This window comes from Nuphar pumila, chromosome 4, assembly GCF_984573655.1.
Source record: "Nuphar pumila chromosome 4, dmNupPumi1.hap1.1, whole genome shotgun sequence".
NCBI classification, from domain to species: domain Eukaryota; kingdom Viridiplantae; phylum Streptophyta; class Magnoliopsida; order Nymphaeales; family Nymphaeaceae; genus Nuphar; species Nuphar pumila.
Genome location: NC_143252.1, coordinates 112,508,468 through 112,529,967, shown reverse-complemented (window position 1 = coordinate 112,529,967; position 21,500 = coordinate 112,508,468). Strand labels below are relative to the sequence as shown.

General features: G+C 38.9%; 1 protein-coding gene across 1 annotated transcript; it reads right to left on the bottom strand.

The window, feature by feature from the left end:
• Window positions 1–4,733: 4,733 nt before the first annotated feature.
• Window positions 4,734–13,936, bottom strand: LOC149840611 (purple acid phosphatase 15-like). Its single transcript, XM_090004497.1, has 7 exons — window positions 13,653–13,936; window positions 10,268–10,459; window positions 9,514–9,847; window positions 8,629–8,846; window positions 7,577–7,767; window positions 6,546–6,830; window positions 4,734–5,246 (listed from the first exon to the last, which is right to left on the bottom strand). Exons 1-7 carry the CDS (start codon window positions 13,915–13,917, stop codon window positions 5,067–5,069), a joined length of 1,665 nt encoding a protein of 554 aa, XP_089860623.1. The 5' UTR covers window positions 13,918–13,936; the 3' UTR covers window positions 4,734–5,066.
• Between the last annotated feature and the right edge of the window lie 7,564 nt (window positions 13,937–21,500).

Here is a 21,500-nt window from a genome sequence, read left to right as displayed (position 1 = left end):
GAGCATACCCAGCTTCATTCTCTGCCGTGAATAACATACACTCCTGGGTTTTGAGCATGTGATATTGCATCAAACTTGTGACATTTACAAAAAAATTATTGAGAATCCAAGATAAGGTCACAATGAGACGAGCCGTTTATCTTCACGATAGGTGTCAAGTGAAAGTGCACTGATGTATGCAGTTGAGGCAAACTAACATACCGAGAGATTTGAACCTTGCTCCTACGTGACCCGATCCAGGGGCGTAGCTAGGATTCATGTGGGGGGGGGGCAAACAGGGGTGTAGAAAAAAAATTTTATTTGTGTGATAGTCGGGGGTTCGGGGGCAGTGCCCCAAAAAATTTTTTTTTTGAGATAAAATAAAAAATGGCTACAATTATTAATAAAAATCTAATTCATATGGACAAATCAAACTATTTGTTGCAGTGGGCTGGGCTAAACAATGGATAAAAATCTATTTCATATGGAATCAGGGCAGGGCTAGGACTGGGCTTTTAAAAAAAAAAAATTAACTGTTTGGGGGAGGCAGGATTGGGCTACAACCCAATCTTGCCCCCCCCTAGCTACGCCCCCGACCCGATCACTTCGTGCACTCACTCGCCATCTATTTTTCATTAAAAAACCAAAAGCTCTGCCCTGCATCTCTATCTATCCAAGGGATGGTGGGGGCAAAGGGAGGTCCCCCTTTGTGTGGCTTCGAGAATTGGGGCCTTACATTTACTAGCCAATATAATAATACTTTTTTCTCATGCTTTTTTTTGTTCATATTATGGTGCCCTAGGCATAGAGTCACCCCTATCAAATGAGCAGAGCTTTTGTAGGTGAATGACCTAACAAATGGGTGGAATCTTATTTTTTTTTGTTTTTTTTCCCATATCTAGCATATAGATGTGATCTGCATGTTTTAGTTAGTGGGAACCAGCTTTTGGATGGCTGGAATCCAACATGTATACAATTTTTCTCAGCTATCCAAAAATTAATTCTATGAATGCATCGATTATTCCAGACTCATAAAAACATATTTTTTATTAAAAAAAACATAATCCAAAAGTAGATTTCTACTAAATTGAGAACACATCTATGAGATTAAATTCTGTCAAACCAACTCTTATCATGAGATTCCAACTCGATTTTTTGGTACAATCGATTGTAGCAAATACAAATAGCACAAGAATATAGGGAAGTCAGTGTTTTTGGATAGAGACCAAGCAAATTATATTTATTCAGATCATGTGAGCAACTCCAAAGCCACACATGTAGCTTTTTGTCACAAATATCACAATATTTTTAGAATATTGCAATTGTAATGTGATATTTGCAAATTCCAATCTATTCTTGAAAAGATGTAATAGTTTTAGTATTTCATACTCGGCATTTTTCTTACACGTTTTCACAGCTTGTATATTTTTATAATTTTATTTTCTTGAAATTTTCTCAAAATGAAACAAAATAAATTTTTTTATGAGAAACAAAAATAATTTACTGCAAGAAGGATATTTTCGTAATTTTATTACTCCCCACATCCCAACACCAATAGACACACACTTGCTCGCCCATCCACTCCTTTTTCTATTTAAATTAGTTGAGCTGCCCACCCTCAGCTCGTGGCTGGGCTCCAAATATATAAGCCTATAACAGTAAAGTTAATTATATAAATCTCTTTTTTATTGATATTTATGAAACTTAAACCTTTTGGTTTTAAATTTTTTGAGATATAACCCTCGCTCTCTCCACTACGGTGTCAACTGATCGGGTTTGGTTCGGACCCAGGTGGAACCAGACTTAGACCAGATTTTTGGGTATAGTATCAGGTCCAGAGCTAGGACTAATCGGGTCTACTATAAGAGAAACCATACCCGGATCCGATAAAAACTACATGGACCCAGAGCATACGTGGTAAAATAATATTTTTTATCATTTCTATATTGGAAAATTGTGGGTCTTAATAGGAACTCGGGTCGGGTCTGGGTCTGGTATAAAATTTCACAAACTATATCCGGGTCCATGTATTAATCGGACCTTCAAGTCTGGACCCGGGTCTTCTTATTTGTCACCATACCCAGATCCTATAGGGTTTGATCCGGGTCCGGGTAAACCAGACCCTTTTGACACCCCTACTCTCCACGTATGAGTATGACCAAGAAATGGTATGAAAGGGGGGAAAACACCATACCCAGCACCGTATGTTGATCAGACTTGACATGGATAGTTAATTGGACCTCTTTCATACCATTTCTGAACCTACCGCATCTAGTACAGGTTGGATATGAGTCATAACCGACCCGTTTAACACCCCTGGTTCAGAACCTTGTATTAGGTAGAATCAATGTTATCACTATCGTCGTATCGGTAGAAATTCCATAAGCTGCAAGCCTGAATTGGCTATTTTTTTAATAAAGGTAAAAAATACCAAAAAATATTTTTTAATATTATTTTAATGGTTTTAACACGTGTCACGTTATGATTCACAATGTAATAAGTTTTTATTATTTTTGGACTGATACAGAACGACTCAGTTAAGTATTGGTATTGGACCCGTATACAGCTGAATCGGTGGCCAAACGATTCAGATCCGATACCGATACTGACAACATTGGGTAGAACTAGAAGAGAAACTTAGGTGTGCCAATGTTTACATGAGCTCACACCAACCAAGTTAGCTGTCCTATTATTAAACTTTTGAATCATTTGACTGATTAATAGTTTAGGTGAATGACTTCCATACAGTACATAAGAAAATAAAGACAAGACTGTCCTCAAACATCTAACATGGTAGCCAATCAATTCCAAACAAGCATCTTATCCACCTCCAGTTTTGCTGATCTCATCTTGACTTTGAAGTGAATCCAAGTACCAAAAGTTTTTCCTTTAATCCTCAACTCTTCAACCTTCAAATTGAAAAGCAAGCACAGTACAACTCCCATCTGCCAAACCGGCCCTTGATTGATCTCTACCCTCAAGGGTGTCAACGGGTCTGGTTTGGCTCAGACCCAAGTGGAACCTGATTTTTGGGTATGGTATCAGGTCCTGGATTCGGGTCTAATCGAACCCACCATAAGAGAAATCATACCCGGACCCAATAAGAACTACATGAACCACACCCTGAACATACCCGATAAAATAATATTTTTTTATCATTTTTACATTGAAAATTATGGGTCTTAATCGAAATTTAGGTCAGGCCTGGGTGTGGTATAAAATTTTGCAAACTATACCCGGCTCCATGTATTGGTTTGGGTCCGAACCCGGGTCTTAATCAGGTCTTATTTATCACCATACCCGGACCTAGGGGTGGGCATCAAGCCAGCCCGGCTTGGCCCAAACTCATTTATAGGTTTTTTTAATAAAATTAATACATTAATTCTTAGAATGCAAAAAATAAATTAAATAAAAAAGCATAAAATTCAAAATAACACAAAACATTTAAAAGCTTTTTTGTATCATGTTCTGATATTTTCAAAATATGAGATATGCAACTTGAAATGGGTTCTATGCTATGGATGCAAAATCCACATCCACCCATCTTATTATGATGCTCAGAAATTCCTGCAAAAACAGAGCACCATGCACTGCGTTAACGTATTATCATATGTATTATGATATGATGCTACACCATGGTAAATAATAATAATGAACAAATAGTAAGTTCTCATGCAACTAATTAGGTAAATAGTAATAATTAACAAATAACAAGTTTTCATGCAACTAATTAGGTAAATAGTAATAGTTATCCACGTTACTATGTAATAGTTAATTTTTAAAAGATTTATATTATTAAAAAATTAATAAATAAGTCAAGCCCATCGAGTCGGCCCAGTAGCCCGCGGGCTGGCTCAGGCCCAGCCCATGTATATAATGGGCTGGGTTTCGGCTCAGTACTTAATGGGCCAAAGCCTAAAATCATGACCCAAACCCAGCCCATGGCGGGCCGGGTCGGCTTTGCGCATCAGGCCACCCTGCCCGTTGCCCACCCCTACCCATAACCTATAGGGTTTGGTACGGAGTGGGTCAAGGTAAACCCAACCAGTTGACACCCTATACTCACAAGTGCACTTTGAAGGGGACTACCATAAGATTAGCAAGTGGGCCCACTCATTGGGTTGCAGTCTATAGTTCTACAATATCAAGTAAAATGCTATATTAGCCTACAAGAGCTTCGCTCATCTATTAAGGGTGACAAGTTGATGAGACATCACAAGTTCGAAACCCATGGGTAGCATCCCTGGATGCAAGGTCAAAGCTGGGTATACTCCCTGGTGGGCAGGAGGGACGTCAAGGGTTTTACCAACCTGAGGCCACCCAAGTAAATTGTTATATGGCCCACAAGGCCGAGCACACCTGGCTAGGTAGGCCGGCTTAAGGCCTTCAAGTCGAAGGGCGTTAACAGCTCAATACCCAGGTGTGTGCCTCCTTGCTGCAAGGTTGAAGCCAACAGGAATGTATCCCCTAGATTTATAGTCAATAAAAAAATGAGATAACTGACCTAAGCTCAAATCCTCTTTCAAAGAGCTTTCGCCGGAAGCTGACAAAGCTCAGCAGTCAACTCTTTTTTTGGTGTTACATCTTAATCTACTGTATCTAGCTGAATGAGATTTACGGCGACCAAAGCTCCGGTGAACTACTGCCGTAACTGTAACAGTCCTAAGGTAGCAAAATTCCTTGTCCGGTAAGTTCCAGGGAGGGAAGGGGGGAGTACTCATGGAGTTTTATACTGCATGTACTGAAACAGAGCAGCACCTCTCGACATAATGGGGCATTTGATCCGTAACAATGGTTTCCATCGTTAGTGCGTGGCGCACACACACACAAAAGTGACGCTAGATCAAAATAATATTACAACAGTGGAGGCACATATTATGCACATTTTTCTATGATAATACACCCGTTCAAACAATAAAGCATATTCTGATAACCATCTTCCTTCAGCTACTAATCATCACCATTCTATTCATTTCTGTATATTCATGGAGCCCCCCTTCCTCATGAAGAACAAGGATGGATCAATCCCATGAGTTCTTGATAAGGGACCAATCCCATGTCATATGGCCAGAGCTTTATATCATACGTCAAAGTATGAACTCTTCCAAATCATGAAAGGAATCCAGGTGGTTGCTATGGTGTCTTCTTACATTGGGTTTGGTTGGGCATTTGTTGGGCTGCCTCACAATGTAAATCTGATCTCCTTTGGCCTCATAAATGTCTTGGTTCCTGTGCCAAGTCCATAGAGCATAGGTATCATTCATCACCTGCAAATCACAAAGTTTCAAGTTAAAACCTAGCAGCCACCTTACAGATGATGGAAAACATACCAAATATACCATGATTTTTTTTCATCTATTTCCTCAATAATCTTGTTCCATTTTACTGCAAGTATTAACTTCTACAGAAAAGAACTTGCATGTGGGAACAGATTGAATGAATCTGTTTCAAAATCAGCTCTTGCAATGTCCATTTTCCTGAATCAAACCTTTGGCTGATGGAAGAATCAGCTGATTCAAACCAAACTATTGGAATATGGTCTGCCCCATGGAATGCTTGGAATTCAGAAGAGTTCATCACAGTATGGAGCCATCACTTTTGGCAATAAGATCAGCATAGGTGAAGACCACCAAAAACTAAGCCATACCACACATTGGTTCTCACTATGCTGGTGCATGGAAACAGTCGAGATCAAGGTGGGTAATTGACCTACTTATGTCCCAATACCTGTTGAGTGTTACGGCACAAAAACATCCCTGACAGAAAAACTGAGGAATACTTATGTGTTGCAGCCATAGTCACAAAACTCTTTCCTGGGATTTTTGCAGCAAGGAAAAAACTTGCGATAAATTGAGAATTCTTGATTTTTTGGAAAAATATCAGGAAAATATTGGTACATTTATACTTGAAAAGTATAAGAAAAATAATGAAAAACATAATTATATAAATATATATAATGCAATATTCAAAATATGCAAGATTTTTAACTTTTGTGATTTTATCAGTACTTCCATGGCATGTGAATTTCTCACAATAACATTGCAAGAGATTCAATATCTGTGGTATTTGTGACCATGGCTGCAGCACAAAGGAATTTTGGAATGTGAACAGAAGGTACAATGGTAAATGGAAGGGAACAGAATTGAAGCCAATTGTGTGCTAATTCAGGATGAGCTGAAGTTTATCATACCAAGATCATGCCCAGTGACGTAGCTAGGATTCATGTGAGGGGAGGAGGGGGGCAAACATGGCTGTAGCAAAAAAAAATTTATTTATGTGATAGTCGGGGGTTCGGGGGCAGCGCCCCCGAAAAAAATTTTTTTGAGATAAAATAAAAAATGGCTACAATTATTAATAAAAATCTATTTCATATGGACAAATCAAACTATTTGCTGCAGTCAGGGCTGGGCTGGGCTACAAAAATGGATAAAAATCTATTTCATATGGAATCAGAGCTGGGCTAGGACTGGGCTTTTAAATTTTATTTTATTTTTTTTAACTGTTTCGGGAAGCCCCCCCTTAGCTACGCCTTTGATCATGCCAATTTATAATCAACAGCTCCATACCTCTAAGATTCCATGGCCAAAGCTAGCATCTCTGAAGGCACTAAAATCTGGTTGCCGATCCCAACAGAATTTGCCCGTGGCAGGTCCAGATGTAAAGTTGCGAGCGCATAGGCCACTCATATGATGATCTGGTGTGCTTGAAGGATCCGGACAATGACCAGGATCATCTGCATGAACAATAGCCATCTTTTCTCGGTTGCCACCGTCTCCAACAGTGATGTGTACCGGACCACAGGGATCCAGTGTATAATTGAATACTCTGTTTGATCTTTCATAGGCATGGACCTAATCATTTTAGCAACAAAGTACAGTGAGCAGCTGCGTTGGGATCAAACCTCTCTCCCTTGCCAACAATGTTCACAAGTATTAGTAAACCATAGAGACAGGGTAGCTCTGATTTCTGAAAAAAGGTTTTTGGTAATGGTAAATATATAGAAGACTATGTCACATAGCTGCGGGTGCGGTATATATACATGTATGTGTTTATGTATATAATGTAGATAAAAACTGGACTCAGTTAGAGTTAACCGAACCCACTTTTAGACAGAAATGGACTTCAGTGTGGTTGGCTTCACCTGACACAAAGGAAGTCATATCTTAGTGTCGCGCGTGCATTGGTGCAGGTGCGACAGGTGTGTTGCCTTGTTAGAAGTGTCTGCCCATGTTACAGAGATAGAGGATTAAGAAAGGAGACTATCAGGAAATCACCAAGTGCTTGTCCATCTTGGTGATCAACAGCCACCAACCACTGGTCGATCACCGTATCCATCTCAAGGTGAACAGCAACAGATTGGATCCCTAAGGAAATTCTTGTAGAAATACTTTGATAAAATTGCAGCCTTTTCCTTGGGAAATAAAAGAAAGTATTTGAAAGGTAACTTTCTAGGTTTCACTGTCATTTTCTAGTTTGTAAAGTATTTCCTTTGAGAATCTATGGAAGACTTTTTTTATTTCTGACAAGAAATTTTAGACAATCCTTTGATTATTTTGATCATTAGGACTTCATAAGGAGAGAGAGAGAGGATCCTTACATGGCCATTAAAGACTATGTCAACACCATATGAGTAGAGCAGCTCTTCCATTTCCAACCTCATACACTCTGCTTCTCTGTAATGAGCCAGGTATGAGCTATACCAAGGTGGGTGCCAAACAGCAATCAGCCATGGGGTAACTGATCTATCCACTTTAGCCAGATCAGCCTCTAACCATTTGTACTGATCCCCTACGCATAAGATAAGTAGTAGGATCAAGCAGCCTCAGTGGCCATCATTTCTAAAAATATCTAAATGGGTTTCTCTGTAAAATAGCAGCAATACTAGTGACACTTTCATGTGATAGGTTTTTTTATAGTCCAAGGCTAAAAAAACCCCATCACCGGACCATACATTGGCTGGCCTCTGGTTGGCAAAACCCTTGAGGTTCCCCTTGACACCGGGGAGTACACCCAGCTTTGATCGTTGCGCTTGGAACTTGTGGTGTCCCGTCAACTTGGTGACATTCACAAGTTGCCCCTACCAGATGAGCGGAGCCCTTGTGGGCTTTTATGTAATAGGTTGATGAGAAATTGTAGGTGCTCTCACGTTAGGTGCAAAATGATATGTGCTAAATGGGTTTTTCTATGCTTCCCGTGTTTTTTTGGCAGTTCTGACCCCATAAATGTGTCGGGCATGGTCGATTTACGAGGAATCCACACCTGGATCATTTGTTATCAATGAAAATAATGATATTTGGAGCTTCAAAAATTTACAAAGATTTTGGACCATTGATTTTTTGAACCTTATAAAAACCCACCCATGTGTCGGAATAGAATGCTTCAAGAACTGATCCCTATAAAATCAAGTACATAGATCACATTTGTACGGTCAGAATTTAAAAATAAAATGAAAAAAGGTTGAAAACCCCATTTAGCAAATTCATTTCGCACCTAACGTGTGAGCAGCTACCAAATTCATTTCGCACCTAACGTGTGAGCAGCTACCAATCACTCATAGGTTGACTTGCAGCAGTACATAAAAAAAAACCACTTACTAAAAAAATTTCTGAGAAAAATAAATGTATTTGATGCCTTCATATGGTCTATTACCTGTTCTATTAAAATCTGTGTATGCACCAAGCATGATGAAATGTATCCCTCCAGTATTGAAGGAATAGTAAAAGGTGCTCTTGGATCCACTTTCTTCACTAGGAAATGCAAATCTAGAACTATAGGCTGCAAAGGTGACATGTCCTGCCTGTTCCTCAATCTCATGATTTCCTTCTATAACCATCATTGGAACTTTTGAGACCAACGGTTCCATAAACCTGCAAATAATGAAACACACACTTCAACCAACAACTACATAACCAAATATGAAACCCTGTTGCAACAGTAGAACATTTTCACCTTTTATATTGATTTACCATAGTACAGGGACTTAAAACCAGTAGTCCTCCACCAAATATTAAACAATTATCATGTGATTCTTATGGATGACTACTAGGTTTTCTTTTTGGGCTGACAAGGGAAAAAACCCCATCACCTACATTGGCAGGCCTCCAATTGGTAAAACCCTTGAGGTCCCCTCTGCCCAACTGGGAGTACATCCATGACAGATACCCAAGGCAAGATAGTTTTATGTTGCTCGGTAGCAAGATAGCCCTGTATTAGTGTACATAGCTAGATATAAATAATGAGCCACATTGAAGTATCGCGAGCAAAGTCATATATCTAAAGATTCATAAAACCAAGTAGTCAAAGGAATTGCCTTTCAAAAAAAAAGTAGTCAAAGAAAGAACAAATCAATTTAAAATGCATACGTATAGACCACAGAGAAATAGCTCATTATGAACAGAAATTGAAGATTACAGAACCTATACAGTACAACTATGTAAGTATAGTAATAGAGATCATAGTTCCAGATAAAGCATCAAACCAGCAACTTTCAGAGAAAGTAAAGGTAAAAGTTACAAGGATAAAATGATGAATAACCTTCCCCAATAATCCCACCGAGGTTGATAAGTCTCATGGATTGGCGTGTTTGGATACGCACAGGAGTAGCAATCAGCACCGGTTCCATTTGTGAGATAGAGATTGGCATAGGTGACATCCCCAACCAGCAGAAAAAGATCAGGCTTGTTGCTTATCATATGATTAATAGTAGATGATGTGTTGTATGTAAGACCAAGATCGCCCACAATCGCAATTCTTGCTGGATAACTTGAAGGTCCAGGCATCGGCATTGTTCTAAAGGATCGGACACTGCTCATTGCAGCTACAGAAGGATCCCCACACCTATAATAATATTTAGTATGAGGTTTCAGCCCTACAAAGTAGAACAGAATTAGTCAACCACTGCAAATTTCCAATTTACTTTAAACCCAGAAAGTAGAAGAGAAACAGTTAACCACTACATATTGCCAATTTAAACCTTGATCCTACAATGTACATATATCATTTTTTTTCAATAAATGTTTATCAACGGAATGATTTGGTTCTGTAGTCAATTGATGGAGAATATGAATCAGACAAATTAATAATGTTAAAAATTCGTTCTTTCTATTAATTTTCTCTTCACCTTCTGAAAATTACACACGACAAAATCAATAATGTTAATTTCATTTTTTCACTTAAAAGAGTAAAATGCAATCATGGTGTCCCCCTTCCCCACAATAAGCAGTCAAGGTTCATTTTGGTATGAAAACTTCAGCTTAAAATGGAGAAGACAGAGAACCATTTAGTTTACCTGTGAGACGAACGTGATGGATTATTCCAGAAGTGTAATTCTGCATTCCTTCAAATGGGTAGAGTTGGTTGTAGATGAGGGATTCACCAGTGGCAGCACGAGTCAATGGCTGCCTCAATGTTCCATAACGAACGATGCTTGCTACGCTCCGAGGCTCTAGAGGCTTTATGTCGTTTCCAATCTGGAAATCACCTGCAACTCCAATGTCATTCAAAAGCTTAACAGAAGAATAACTTTTTAGATGACAGTATATCTCCAAAGCATACCATCAACCCACTTCATACATGGCCGTTCATGAGATTCTTGCCAGTGGTTGGTCATGTGGCTGCATTACCAATCACCATGTAAAAATCGTTTATACAATTTCTAAGAAGTTCTTTAGATTCAGTAAGGTACAGGGTTAATATCAACATATCTTCAAAATATCGACGATCATAAACCTACGAGATAAGTTGTTGCTTCTAATTGTCACAAGTGGCCTATGTTTTTAAAACTTTTAAGATGGACACCTATCTTTTCCAGAAATTGATCAAATGACTGCGTATGCCACTTTTTCTTGTCAAAGTTCCTTATTTGGCCTTAACTATAAAACAATTACAAAAAGTAGCATTCAATCATTTAAAGAAAAAAATGGTTAAACCGTCATTTTAAAGAGCCAACTAGAGTAAAGTGATAGAAAAGCAACTCGTATCAGCAATTTTGTAGAAAACATAATAGCCTATCTAAAGAGTTTAAAAAAAGTTAAGCAGTTAGACGTAATTTTGCCATGAGTTAGGTGCCTATATGTAAATTGCCTTTTTTCATCCAAACACAGACCCGAATCTGACCCCTCTAGTCTGATTCATGAGGATGGAATCTCCCAATCCGAACCCAACCTGAATGTGCGTTCGGACGCAAGCTTTTGGTCCACATTCTATAATATGGGTCCGATCTATGACCGGTATCCATTACCTACAAATATGATAGGCAAGAGAGACCGAGCAAGGGAAATATTCCATGTCCGGCCCTGCCCAAACCAGACCACATAATTCATAACTACGGGTTTGGATACCGACCCATTTGGATCCAACCCGAAGACAAAGCAAGGAATCAAACTCTCGCTTCGAACAAAACCCCTAGAGCTACCGTGTCGTATTGGCTTCCCATTGCCTTACGCTCCTAGATTTTTTTTTTAAATTAGCTGATGAAATTACTAGAATAGCCATCTTCCAAGAATTTATAAAAGCTTCACGTCCTATCCCAGACAGGAGAAATTTGAGCTAGACGACAGTTCTCAATTTTTTTTTGTTTTTTTATTTGAGCTCTACCACAATTGTAGAAATGACTTGCGAACTTCATAATTCTAATGGGATCTGATGCTTGAGTGCTGGTATGATCACACCCAAAGTGTCTTCTCAATTCAAGAACTGGTTTTATAGTATCTAGAGTTCTTTTGTTTCAGAAGGTAAGCCTTTTGTATTAAAGGTTTGTCTTCAAGAAACATGCAGAAGCATAGGGTTGGCAAAACAGAATGGCTCATGTTTGGGTTTGGCTTGTTTATTAGTGGATTTAGATGCTGCTTGTGTTTAGCTGAGCCGAGTCAAGCTCGAGCTTGACACGAGGCGAACACATGCTCATGTAAAACTTTATATATATATATATATATATATATATATATATATATATATATATATATATATATATATATAGAGAGAGAGAGAGAGAGAGAGAGAGTAATGGGTTAGTGCTAAACCCATTTGGTGCTAAATCACATGTTAAATGGGTTTTTTTGGGCTTCTTGGGTGCTTTTTATGTGGTTCCGGCCCCATAAATGTGTTGGGCATGGTATTTACTAACAATTCAAACCTGGATCATGTGTTTTTTATGAAAAAAATGATGTTTGGAGCCTCCAAAATTTACAAAATTACAAAAAATTTGGACCATTGATTTTTTGAACTTTATAAAAACCCACCCATGTGTTGGAATCAAACGCCCTATAAAATCAAGTACATAGATCACATCTGTGAGGCCAGAATTTAAAAATAAAATGAAAAAAACCCAAAAGACCTATTTAGCATGCGATTTAGCACCAAATGGGTTTAGCACAGACCCATTACTCTCTCTCTCTCTCTCTCTCTCTCTCTCTCTCTCTCTCTCTCTCTATATATATATATATATATATATATATATATATATATATATATATATATATATATATATATATAGGATTGGCAAAACAGAATGGCTCATGTTTGGGCTTGGCTTGTTTATTAGTGGACTTAGCTGGGGCTTGTGTTTAGCTGAACCGAGTCAAGCTCGAGCTTGACCTGAGGCGAACACAAGCTAGTGTAAAATTATATATATTATTTTTTATCCAAAAAACATTATCTAAAAGTTTATTCCTATAAAATCAGGCATGTAGAATACATCTTTAAGGTCAGATTTAAAGAAAACATGAATAGAACCTTCAAAAGACTGATTAAACTCGGCGGGTAGCTAGAAAAGTTGAGCACAGCAGCACAACTCAGGTTGGGACTCGCTTGTTTAAGCTAAAGGAGCTGCTCATGGTCTGGTTCGCCAGCTATACACCAATCACGAATAAGTTCATGATGAGCTGAGTCACGAGCAGATTGGTTTGTTTACCAACCCTACGTAAGGCCCCTTGAAGGCCACTGGGCCTGACCTAAACCCGAAACTGGGACACTGCTGGCATTAACAGCTGCGCCAAGGTAAAAAAATGGGAAGGTCACAATAATTACTCCCGTTACAAAACAACCGTTCTCCCTGAAGACTCGGGTTTTAAAACAATATAAAACTCACCGGCCAGTGGGGTGCTCGTGAAGGTGCTAAGATCAAAGCACACGATCAAACCCCACTGACGCACGCGTGTCAGTAGTTTTCAGAAGTGGGCCATGTGAGGCAGGTTGATCGTGGGTCCCACCCGGATTTTCTTAGCTTTGGCCAGGTTCCTCGTCATAAAAAAAAAAAATAGTCATGAGCAGGGACGGGTTGAACCATCTTTATTTTCCCTATAAACGAAAAAGTACCAAAAGTATTCACGACTCACGATCTTCTCACTAGATGACCAAAACACTGTCCACCCTTCGGAGAAGCATTCATTCTAAAACAATTGATTAATGACTCGAATTAGCTAAAACCTAGCTCATCTTCAGATCATCATCATCATCATCGATTCACCGCTAGCATCATACTCCACAATTCCCACCACTACGATCATCATCATCAATAATTTATAAAAAATGCTTAAAATTTAAAAATAAAACCAATCCCACCTCCTGTTGATTCTCATCGCTTCCATCACCGAGCATTCTGATAACCGCAACAAAACGCCCACCGCTAACGGTTTCCCGGAAAAAGAACCAGAGAGAGAGAGAGAGTGACGTACCGGTGACCCAGGAGATCCAGACGGCGCCCTCGGAGGACAAGGAGACGGAGATCTGCTCGGGCTCGAGGCCGCTAACGGTCTTCACGACGCGCGGGTCCGTGGGCGGAAGGTCGACGGCGTGGCCGCGGAGGGCGACGTCGAACGCGACGGTCACGGGCTCGAAGGGCCCGTCGAGGGTCGTCGGGATTCCGGCGACGCCACCGCCTGAGATCAGCAAGAGAACCGCGAATATCCGCCGGAGCCACGACCACCCGGTGGGCCCCATCCAGAGAGAAAAAAGAGAGAGGGGGGAAACGAGAATTGCGCGGGTCGTCGGTGTGAAACGAAGAGCCCGCATTAAATACTGGTACGTGGAAGAATATTCCCTTTGAGCGAGGCAGAATATTCCCCTCATTAAGGGACCGTTAACGGCGTCGTTGCGTGTGCCCGTCAGTCACCTTTCTCCCGTTACACATTTTATCCGCGTGAGTCAGTTGAGTTCGGTCCCACTCATCCACCGCCCAACCCATGTCATACCTCATCTTAAATCTTATCTTGCCAGCTGATTTGATACATGATAGATGGATTTAACATAATAGATTTAGTAAGAATCAGCTTTTAGATCATATATTTTCTACAAAAAAATATATGACTTTTTAAATTACAAAATTTTGTATTTGATCCACCGTCGATTTTTTTAATCGCCAAAAAAACCTTCTCACAGGTCACATCTTCGAGTATAGACCTGCATCTTTTTTGAAAGGCAAGCTGGGTTCGGCGGAACCTTGCCGCCCCATTTGGCAGAGGGATTCGATCCTGGACCTTCAGCTTAACACGAGACCCCACTTACCATATGGGATACCACCACGGTTGTAGTATCGGCTTGTATATGTCAATCAGTGTTGTGAGAGGCGTACGCCTCAGTACCTGAAGCGTACGCTTTAGAAGCGAAGCGCAGGCTACTGAGGCGTTGCAATGATGCGCCTAAGGTAAATATAAAAAAAGAAATCTGATTATGAGCAGATGGGATTTCAGCTTTCCAAATCTAATCATTAAACAAAGGTCGTTCTGATGCAAATTTAATCCATTAACATCCCTACAAAAATGCCACATATTTTTACGATATTTTAGATATACCACGGATACTTGAGAGTCTCATGTTGTGAGAGGCGTACGCGCGTACGCCTCAGAGGCGGAGCGCAGACTCAACGCCTCGCTTCGCCTCATCGCATTTAACAACATTGATGCCAATATGTATCCTATCGGTAAAAAAAATTGATACAATACTAACTTGAATTGGTTATATTTTAATAAATATAAAAATATTTAAAACTAATTTTATGTTGTTATTTTAATGGTTTTAACAAGTGTCATGTTATGATTGACACGAAATATTTTTTAATTATTTTTTAGCCGATTCAAGAATCGGTATGGAGCAATTCACCTGAATCATTGACCAAACGATTCAGGCTCCATACTGATACTGACAACATTGGTTTCAACTACTTAAATTCTGGTCCTCACAAAATGAATGATATAGATAGCATCAATGGAGTCTCATTCGATCAAAACGGGTCTGACCGGATCTTGTTAAATTTGAATCTAAATACAAAACACAAACAGTAGATCTGAATCAGATTGGATGAGGTAAGGTTGAATAGGAATCTGAAATACAAGTAATAATACTGGATCTGGGAAATTTTAAAAGAACAACAAGCCATTTACATATAAAAATGCAACCGGATCAGATTTTGATTCAGACCAATTTCAGAATCAACTTGAAATGCTTATCTGAGTTTGACCCTAATCCGAAAGTGATCTGATTAAACATATTTGAATCCAATCCGAATATACATTTGTATCCTACTTATAGAATCCAAATCCAGAAAAACATGTTAGAATTGGATAGGATATCCAGCCATATCCAATCCACTTGCAATCCTACCGTGAGTAGTCAATGATGTGTCACAGTTCATATTTGGATCAGATACCCAACAGGGTCCACATGCTTTCTGTCAGATTGGTTTATGAAAAGTAGCATCGAATTAAGGAGGGGGTCAGATTCTGTTTGTGGAATTTTACATCTAAAGGAATGGATAATGTTGGAATCCGATTACTTGTAACATGACATATGTGATTGGCTGTTACGCTAATTGGATTTGGATCTGGTAGCAGTTTTTTTATCTAAATCTGAATCCAAGACTGAGTCACATTCGGCCATATTCCATTACGTAGGTTTTAGTAATGCCCACATCCAAACCAGATCTGATCCATATACATTATAGGGGAATCAGAACCGGAAATATGTTTGGAAAATGATTCCTGACCACTGATAAAATTTGTAAATATGCCCAGTATATATAAAAACATGCCCAACTTTTTTTAATAATTCAAACTTTACCTAGGGATGGCAATGGACCGGGGCAGGGGCATGGGCATGGGACAAGGTCTCCACCCCCCACCCCATCTCAAAACTTTGCCTTCCATCCCTGCATGGGTTCTGATTTTAACTTTCATCCCCACCTTCATCTCTGTTTCATGTCCTCCATCTCCAGTCCAAATGGGGTGAGACAGATCAGGGCCCGTTTCTCCCGGGTCCACTGCCATCCCTAAAGACATTTTAGTTATTTTACTAAAGGGGATGGGGAGAAGGTGGGTGAGGCACATCAGGGGAAAGCGTAAGTCCATCCCGGCACGGGTTTTGATTTTAACCTTCATTCCTGCCTCCACCCCCATTTCATGTTCTTCATCCCCTAGTCCAAACGGGGCGAGGCGGGGCAGGGGGCCCGTTTTCTCCCAGTCCACTGCCATCCCTAACTTTACCTAAAAATACTTATAATTCAAATTCTTATCAAGTCTTTTATGTTAAGTTAAATTCATGCAGATGCTAACTACACTTCTTTTCTACCACTGCAGCAGTTACCGATGTAGTCCGTGAGGTCCTGTGTCAAGCTAAAGACCCATAATCGAATCTCGATGGCGCATGAGGGTTGCCGATGTTTTATCAGGTTGAGATACATAAAGCAGCCTCAATCCAGAGTTTTACCTCACAGGAAGGTAGCCCTATTGAGTGTCCTGGTTTTGTTTTTAAAGGCAAGCTGGGGTTAGGCAGACCCCTACCAGTTATACAACTATGCCATTGGGATTTGAACTTAAACCTCCCAACACAAGGTGGCATGCACTAGCTGCTCTTACCAAACAAGCAGAGCCCCCAGTTGGTAAGTGACCTTGTTTTTTGTGAGGGTTTTCTTTCGCCATAAAAAAAAATGGTGCTTGTATGGTGGTATAGTATCACCCTAACTTATAGTGGTACATACTTGATTTACATAAATTTAAGCTCCAAATGCAAAAGCTAACCTTTGGATCATGTTTGATAAGTTTTATTTATTATTTTTATATATTAAAGTTGACTGAAGAAATATTATGTTTTATATCATTTTTTAACCTTTCTTATTTTTATTAATTGTGAGCCATTAGTTTTCATTATCTTAAAACTAAGATCTTATGATATATTAGGCATGTTAAAACCTTCTAACATACTAAATAAATCATGCTAAATATAATGTATGATTAGATCTACCAATTTGGTGGTTTAGATCCATGGAAACAAAGATGTGTATATATTTCATCAAAAAAAAATATTCATAGTTAATAAATTTACCCACTTTTGCAGGGGTACATGAAGAGTTAAGAGGCTTTAGACGAGGATAGGTTATGTTTGGCTGCATTCAAATGTGATTTAAAATCTCATGCAAATGAGAGAATGAATGTCGTTTGCTTAACTAATCAAACATATGATTTAGACTCTGTGATTTAGAATCTCATGCAAACAAGAAAATGAATGTGATTTTGGGGACGTTTGTTTCCATCACACGAGAATCACTCTCATTTTCTCATTCACGTCAAATCTCATGTTCAACCTAAGATGAGATTTGAACAGTGAACTGATTTGAATTCCACCAATGAGATTTAGAATCTCACGGGTTAATCCCACGGGCTCCACTCTGCAGAAAGGTGAATTACCCCTACGTTCTTCTTCTTTGCCTCAAGGTGAACGTGGGTTGGGGGCAAAGCAAAAGCCCACCACTCCACCTGCATCCAGCTCGCCGGAGAAGTGGAGGACACGCTGCAGGTGGAGGGCCGGAGGCAAGCTCCACTACCCTCCATTCAAACCTGATACCGTTTTTTTTTTTTTCTGTTTGGGGGCAAAGCAGCAGCCCACCACTCCACCTGCACCGGGCACGCCGGAGGGCAAGCTCCACTACCCTCCATTCAACCCTGATTCAGTTGTTTTTTCTCTTCTGTTTTATTTTTGTTGTTCTACAGCCATTCTGTTGAATGGCAGCACGGGTGGGGCTCGCCGGAGTACCACCTCAAGCGAGCTCCACCACACCTCCGTGCCCTCCCTATGACGAAAGAGGGGGAGCCCCTTTAGTGTTTTTTTTTCTGTTTTTTTTTTTGCTGTTTTGCAGCCATCCGGATGAATGGCAGCATGGATGGAGCTCACCGGAGTACTATCTCCGAAGAGCCACCATGCATCTTCCGTGACCGAAACAGGGCCTCACGCCATAGAGCACCTGTTTCAGTTTTTTTTTTTTGGAGATTCCATTCCTCACGTTAAACAAACAGAGAATTGGAATCACATGAAATTCCAAATGAAGTGATTTTAAATCTCATGAGATTCCAATTCTCATGTGATTCATTTTCATTTTTTAAAAGAGCAGCCAAACGTACCCGTGAAATGATTCTGATGTGATTCCAAATCACAAAGTGAAATATATATGATTTGAAATATGTGACTTCATTGCTTCCAAAATGTACCCCCATTGCTTTCATTGGTCAGTCTCCGAGTTAGTTTTGTAGATAGGTGGGCCAAATAAGTGTAAGAAGGTTGTTTGTCATTATCATAATATATATATATATATACACACACATATATATATAAATACATATATAAATATATATAACAACTTTTAATCTCTTTAAGTGATTTAGGGACGGACCCCATCTCAAAATCCGGACCTTCATTCCGGTACTCGTGTGGATTTTAACTTTCATCCCTGCCTCCATTCTCATTTCATGTCCTCCATCTCCAGTTCAAACAGGGTGGGGCTCCATTTTTCCTGGGTCCATTGCCATCCCTAAAGAAGGATTGGATTAGGGGCAGAGTAGGGCAAGACAAGGATCGGGATAGGAACGGGGCGGGGACCGGGAAAAGCGTAAGTCCATCCCCACATGGGTTTTGATTTTAACCTTCATCCCTCCATCCTCGTTTCATGTCCTCCATTCCCGGTCCAAACAGGGCCACTGCCATCCTGCTTCTATTTACCCATCTCACTCTCATTTTTGACCTTTAAAAAAAAAAAAAGGCAAAATTAATGTTTTTTAATGATTATTTTAAAATAAAATTTAATAATAAAATCATAAAACTGAGTGAAAATTGGAAAAGGTAACTTAGGAATGACCACTGCAGGGGCTTGGCTCGTTAGCCACTAAACCAAGCTCAGCTCAAGGCCCGAACCGTATTAGTGGTTGGAGGATGAAACGTTAAGATTTGAACCTTGGACTTCCAAGTTAAAGGCCATAAGCTCTAATTAGTTATATCAAACTACTTATTATTCATATATTATACATGAAAAGTATACATTTTATCTTTTGATTTTGTTTACCAGCCCTAATCACAAGTGTACTTTTAGTTAACCATAAATAAATGAGTTATGAATTTGAATTGTCAAATTTTTTGGGTATAAAATCTGAATTATACATACTTTATATGTATTTGTATTATCAATTTTTTGTGTATGAATCTGAATTATACAAAATTTTTAACCATATTTTGTAAAATAACTTTTTTTTTTATGTGTATGGGCCAACCATCTTGAGCCAAACAGATATTGGAAGTTGGGTACGAAACCCAAAACACCCACAGGTTTTGATTGGTAGGGTAAGAAAAGAGTGAAAAGATCAGGTGCAATATGATTGCACAAATATTTGTGCATTAAGCACCTGATCACCCTCCATCTTTGGGACAGCCTTGTCAGGTGTGCGACCCAAGACCTGATGGAGGGTAATGGGGTGCTTAATGCACAAATTTTTGTGCACCATGTTGCACCCGATCTGGACTCAAGAAAAGAAGCCATCTATAGTGGGAGATAACTTCACTTTTTTTTTAAAAAAAAATAAAGCAATTGCAATGCTTTACATTATGTATAATTATGAAAGTATTTTTTTCTTGAGCAATAATAGTGTGAATATTGGAATATTTTTAAAATATCGTGATATTTTGTACATTTCAAATTTAGCTGTTTTTTCCTTGAGCAATAACGGTGTGAATATTGCAATATTTATAGAATATTATGATATTTTGTACATTTCAAATTTAGTGGAATTGGGAGAGGATGCTGACCCTTTTGTCTGAGGTTCGACTCCCATTGGGTGTGCTGGTGCCTTTCACTGATGGGCTTTGTAGAGAGCTTCGGTGTTGGTGACCCCACCCAACCTGGAGATTGCCTGCTTTGGTGGAGAACTTTGATATAAAATAATAATAATAATGATGATAATAAAAATAAACAGCCTACAAAATATCATGATATTTTAGCAATATTTGTTCAGACTCTGTAACAAATATCACGAGATTTATAAAAAAAAATCTTGCGATAATATCGCGAGAAATTGCTTGAAAGTTTAGAATCTCAATTTCTCGTGAGATTTTCAAATCGTGACAAATATCATGATATTTATGATTTTAGCAGATATTTATCGTGAGGTTTTTATTTTTAAATGTGTTTTATTCATATGTTCTTAATTATAAAAATTATTTTTTATAATTTTTAATTTATTTTTTAGTTATGAGATTTTGCCAAAAAATACAAGATTTATGAAAATTTCAAAATCTCCCAAGTTTTTGACTACTGAGATTTTGGCGTTTTTTGTCACTATGGTACGAGACATGTTAAACTGATTTCAAGTCGGATATCTGACTGAATCTAAATCCGTTTAGTCAGACTTGACAGCATAAGCAGCATCCAATGAATAATCGGATCTGGATTTGGTATAAAATACTACATCAGAGCTCGATCTCAGATCTGAACTAAATCCAAATTCTAATACATAATATTATATATCCGACTAACTATTTAAGCAGTGTCATCTGGATTCGGTGTCAGCTTTTCTTCAGTGAATATTATATCTGATTAACTGTTTTAGCTAGTTGGATAAGAATTCGATCAGGTTTTTCCTTCAGAGTGTGCATCAGACTCCAAATCCAATTACGCAAAATCGAGTATGCTGGATCCAATAATGCCTATGTCTAGACCGAATCCAACGGTTTACATCCTTCTTTGTCACTATGTTGTTGGCCTCTCTCTCTCTCTCTCTCTCTCTCTCTCTCTCTCTCTCTCTCTATATATATATATATATATATATATATATATATATATATATATATATATATATATATATATATATATATATATATATATATAATCTTGTGTCATCAAACAGCAAAAAAGTCTGATGCAAAATACACTTTTCAGCAGTGGTCAAGAACTGCTCAGTTTTTTTGGATTTCGACAAAAACTTGTTCATGATACGGGTTTATATATATATATGAGAGTGGTGGATATGCTTAAGGTCCTACCCGGAAATATCATAATGGATACAATGGTTAGGCTTATAATCTTGTTGTACCATCCAGGACTAGGGGTACGACGGTGCCTTCAGTGGACACAAGTGGTTCTGGACCCGAATTGGACTCAGTATCGGGTCTGACTGAACCCACCATGGACACAACCATACCCAGGTTCTATGAAGGTGACATAAACTAGACCAAACAAAGTAAAGTAATAATTTTTTATGATTTTTACATTA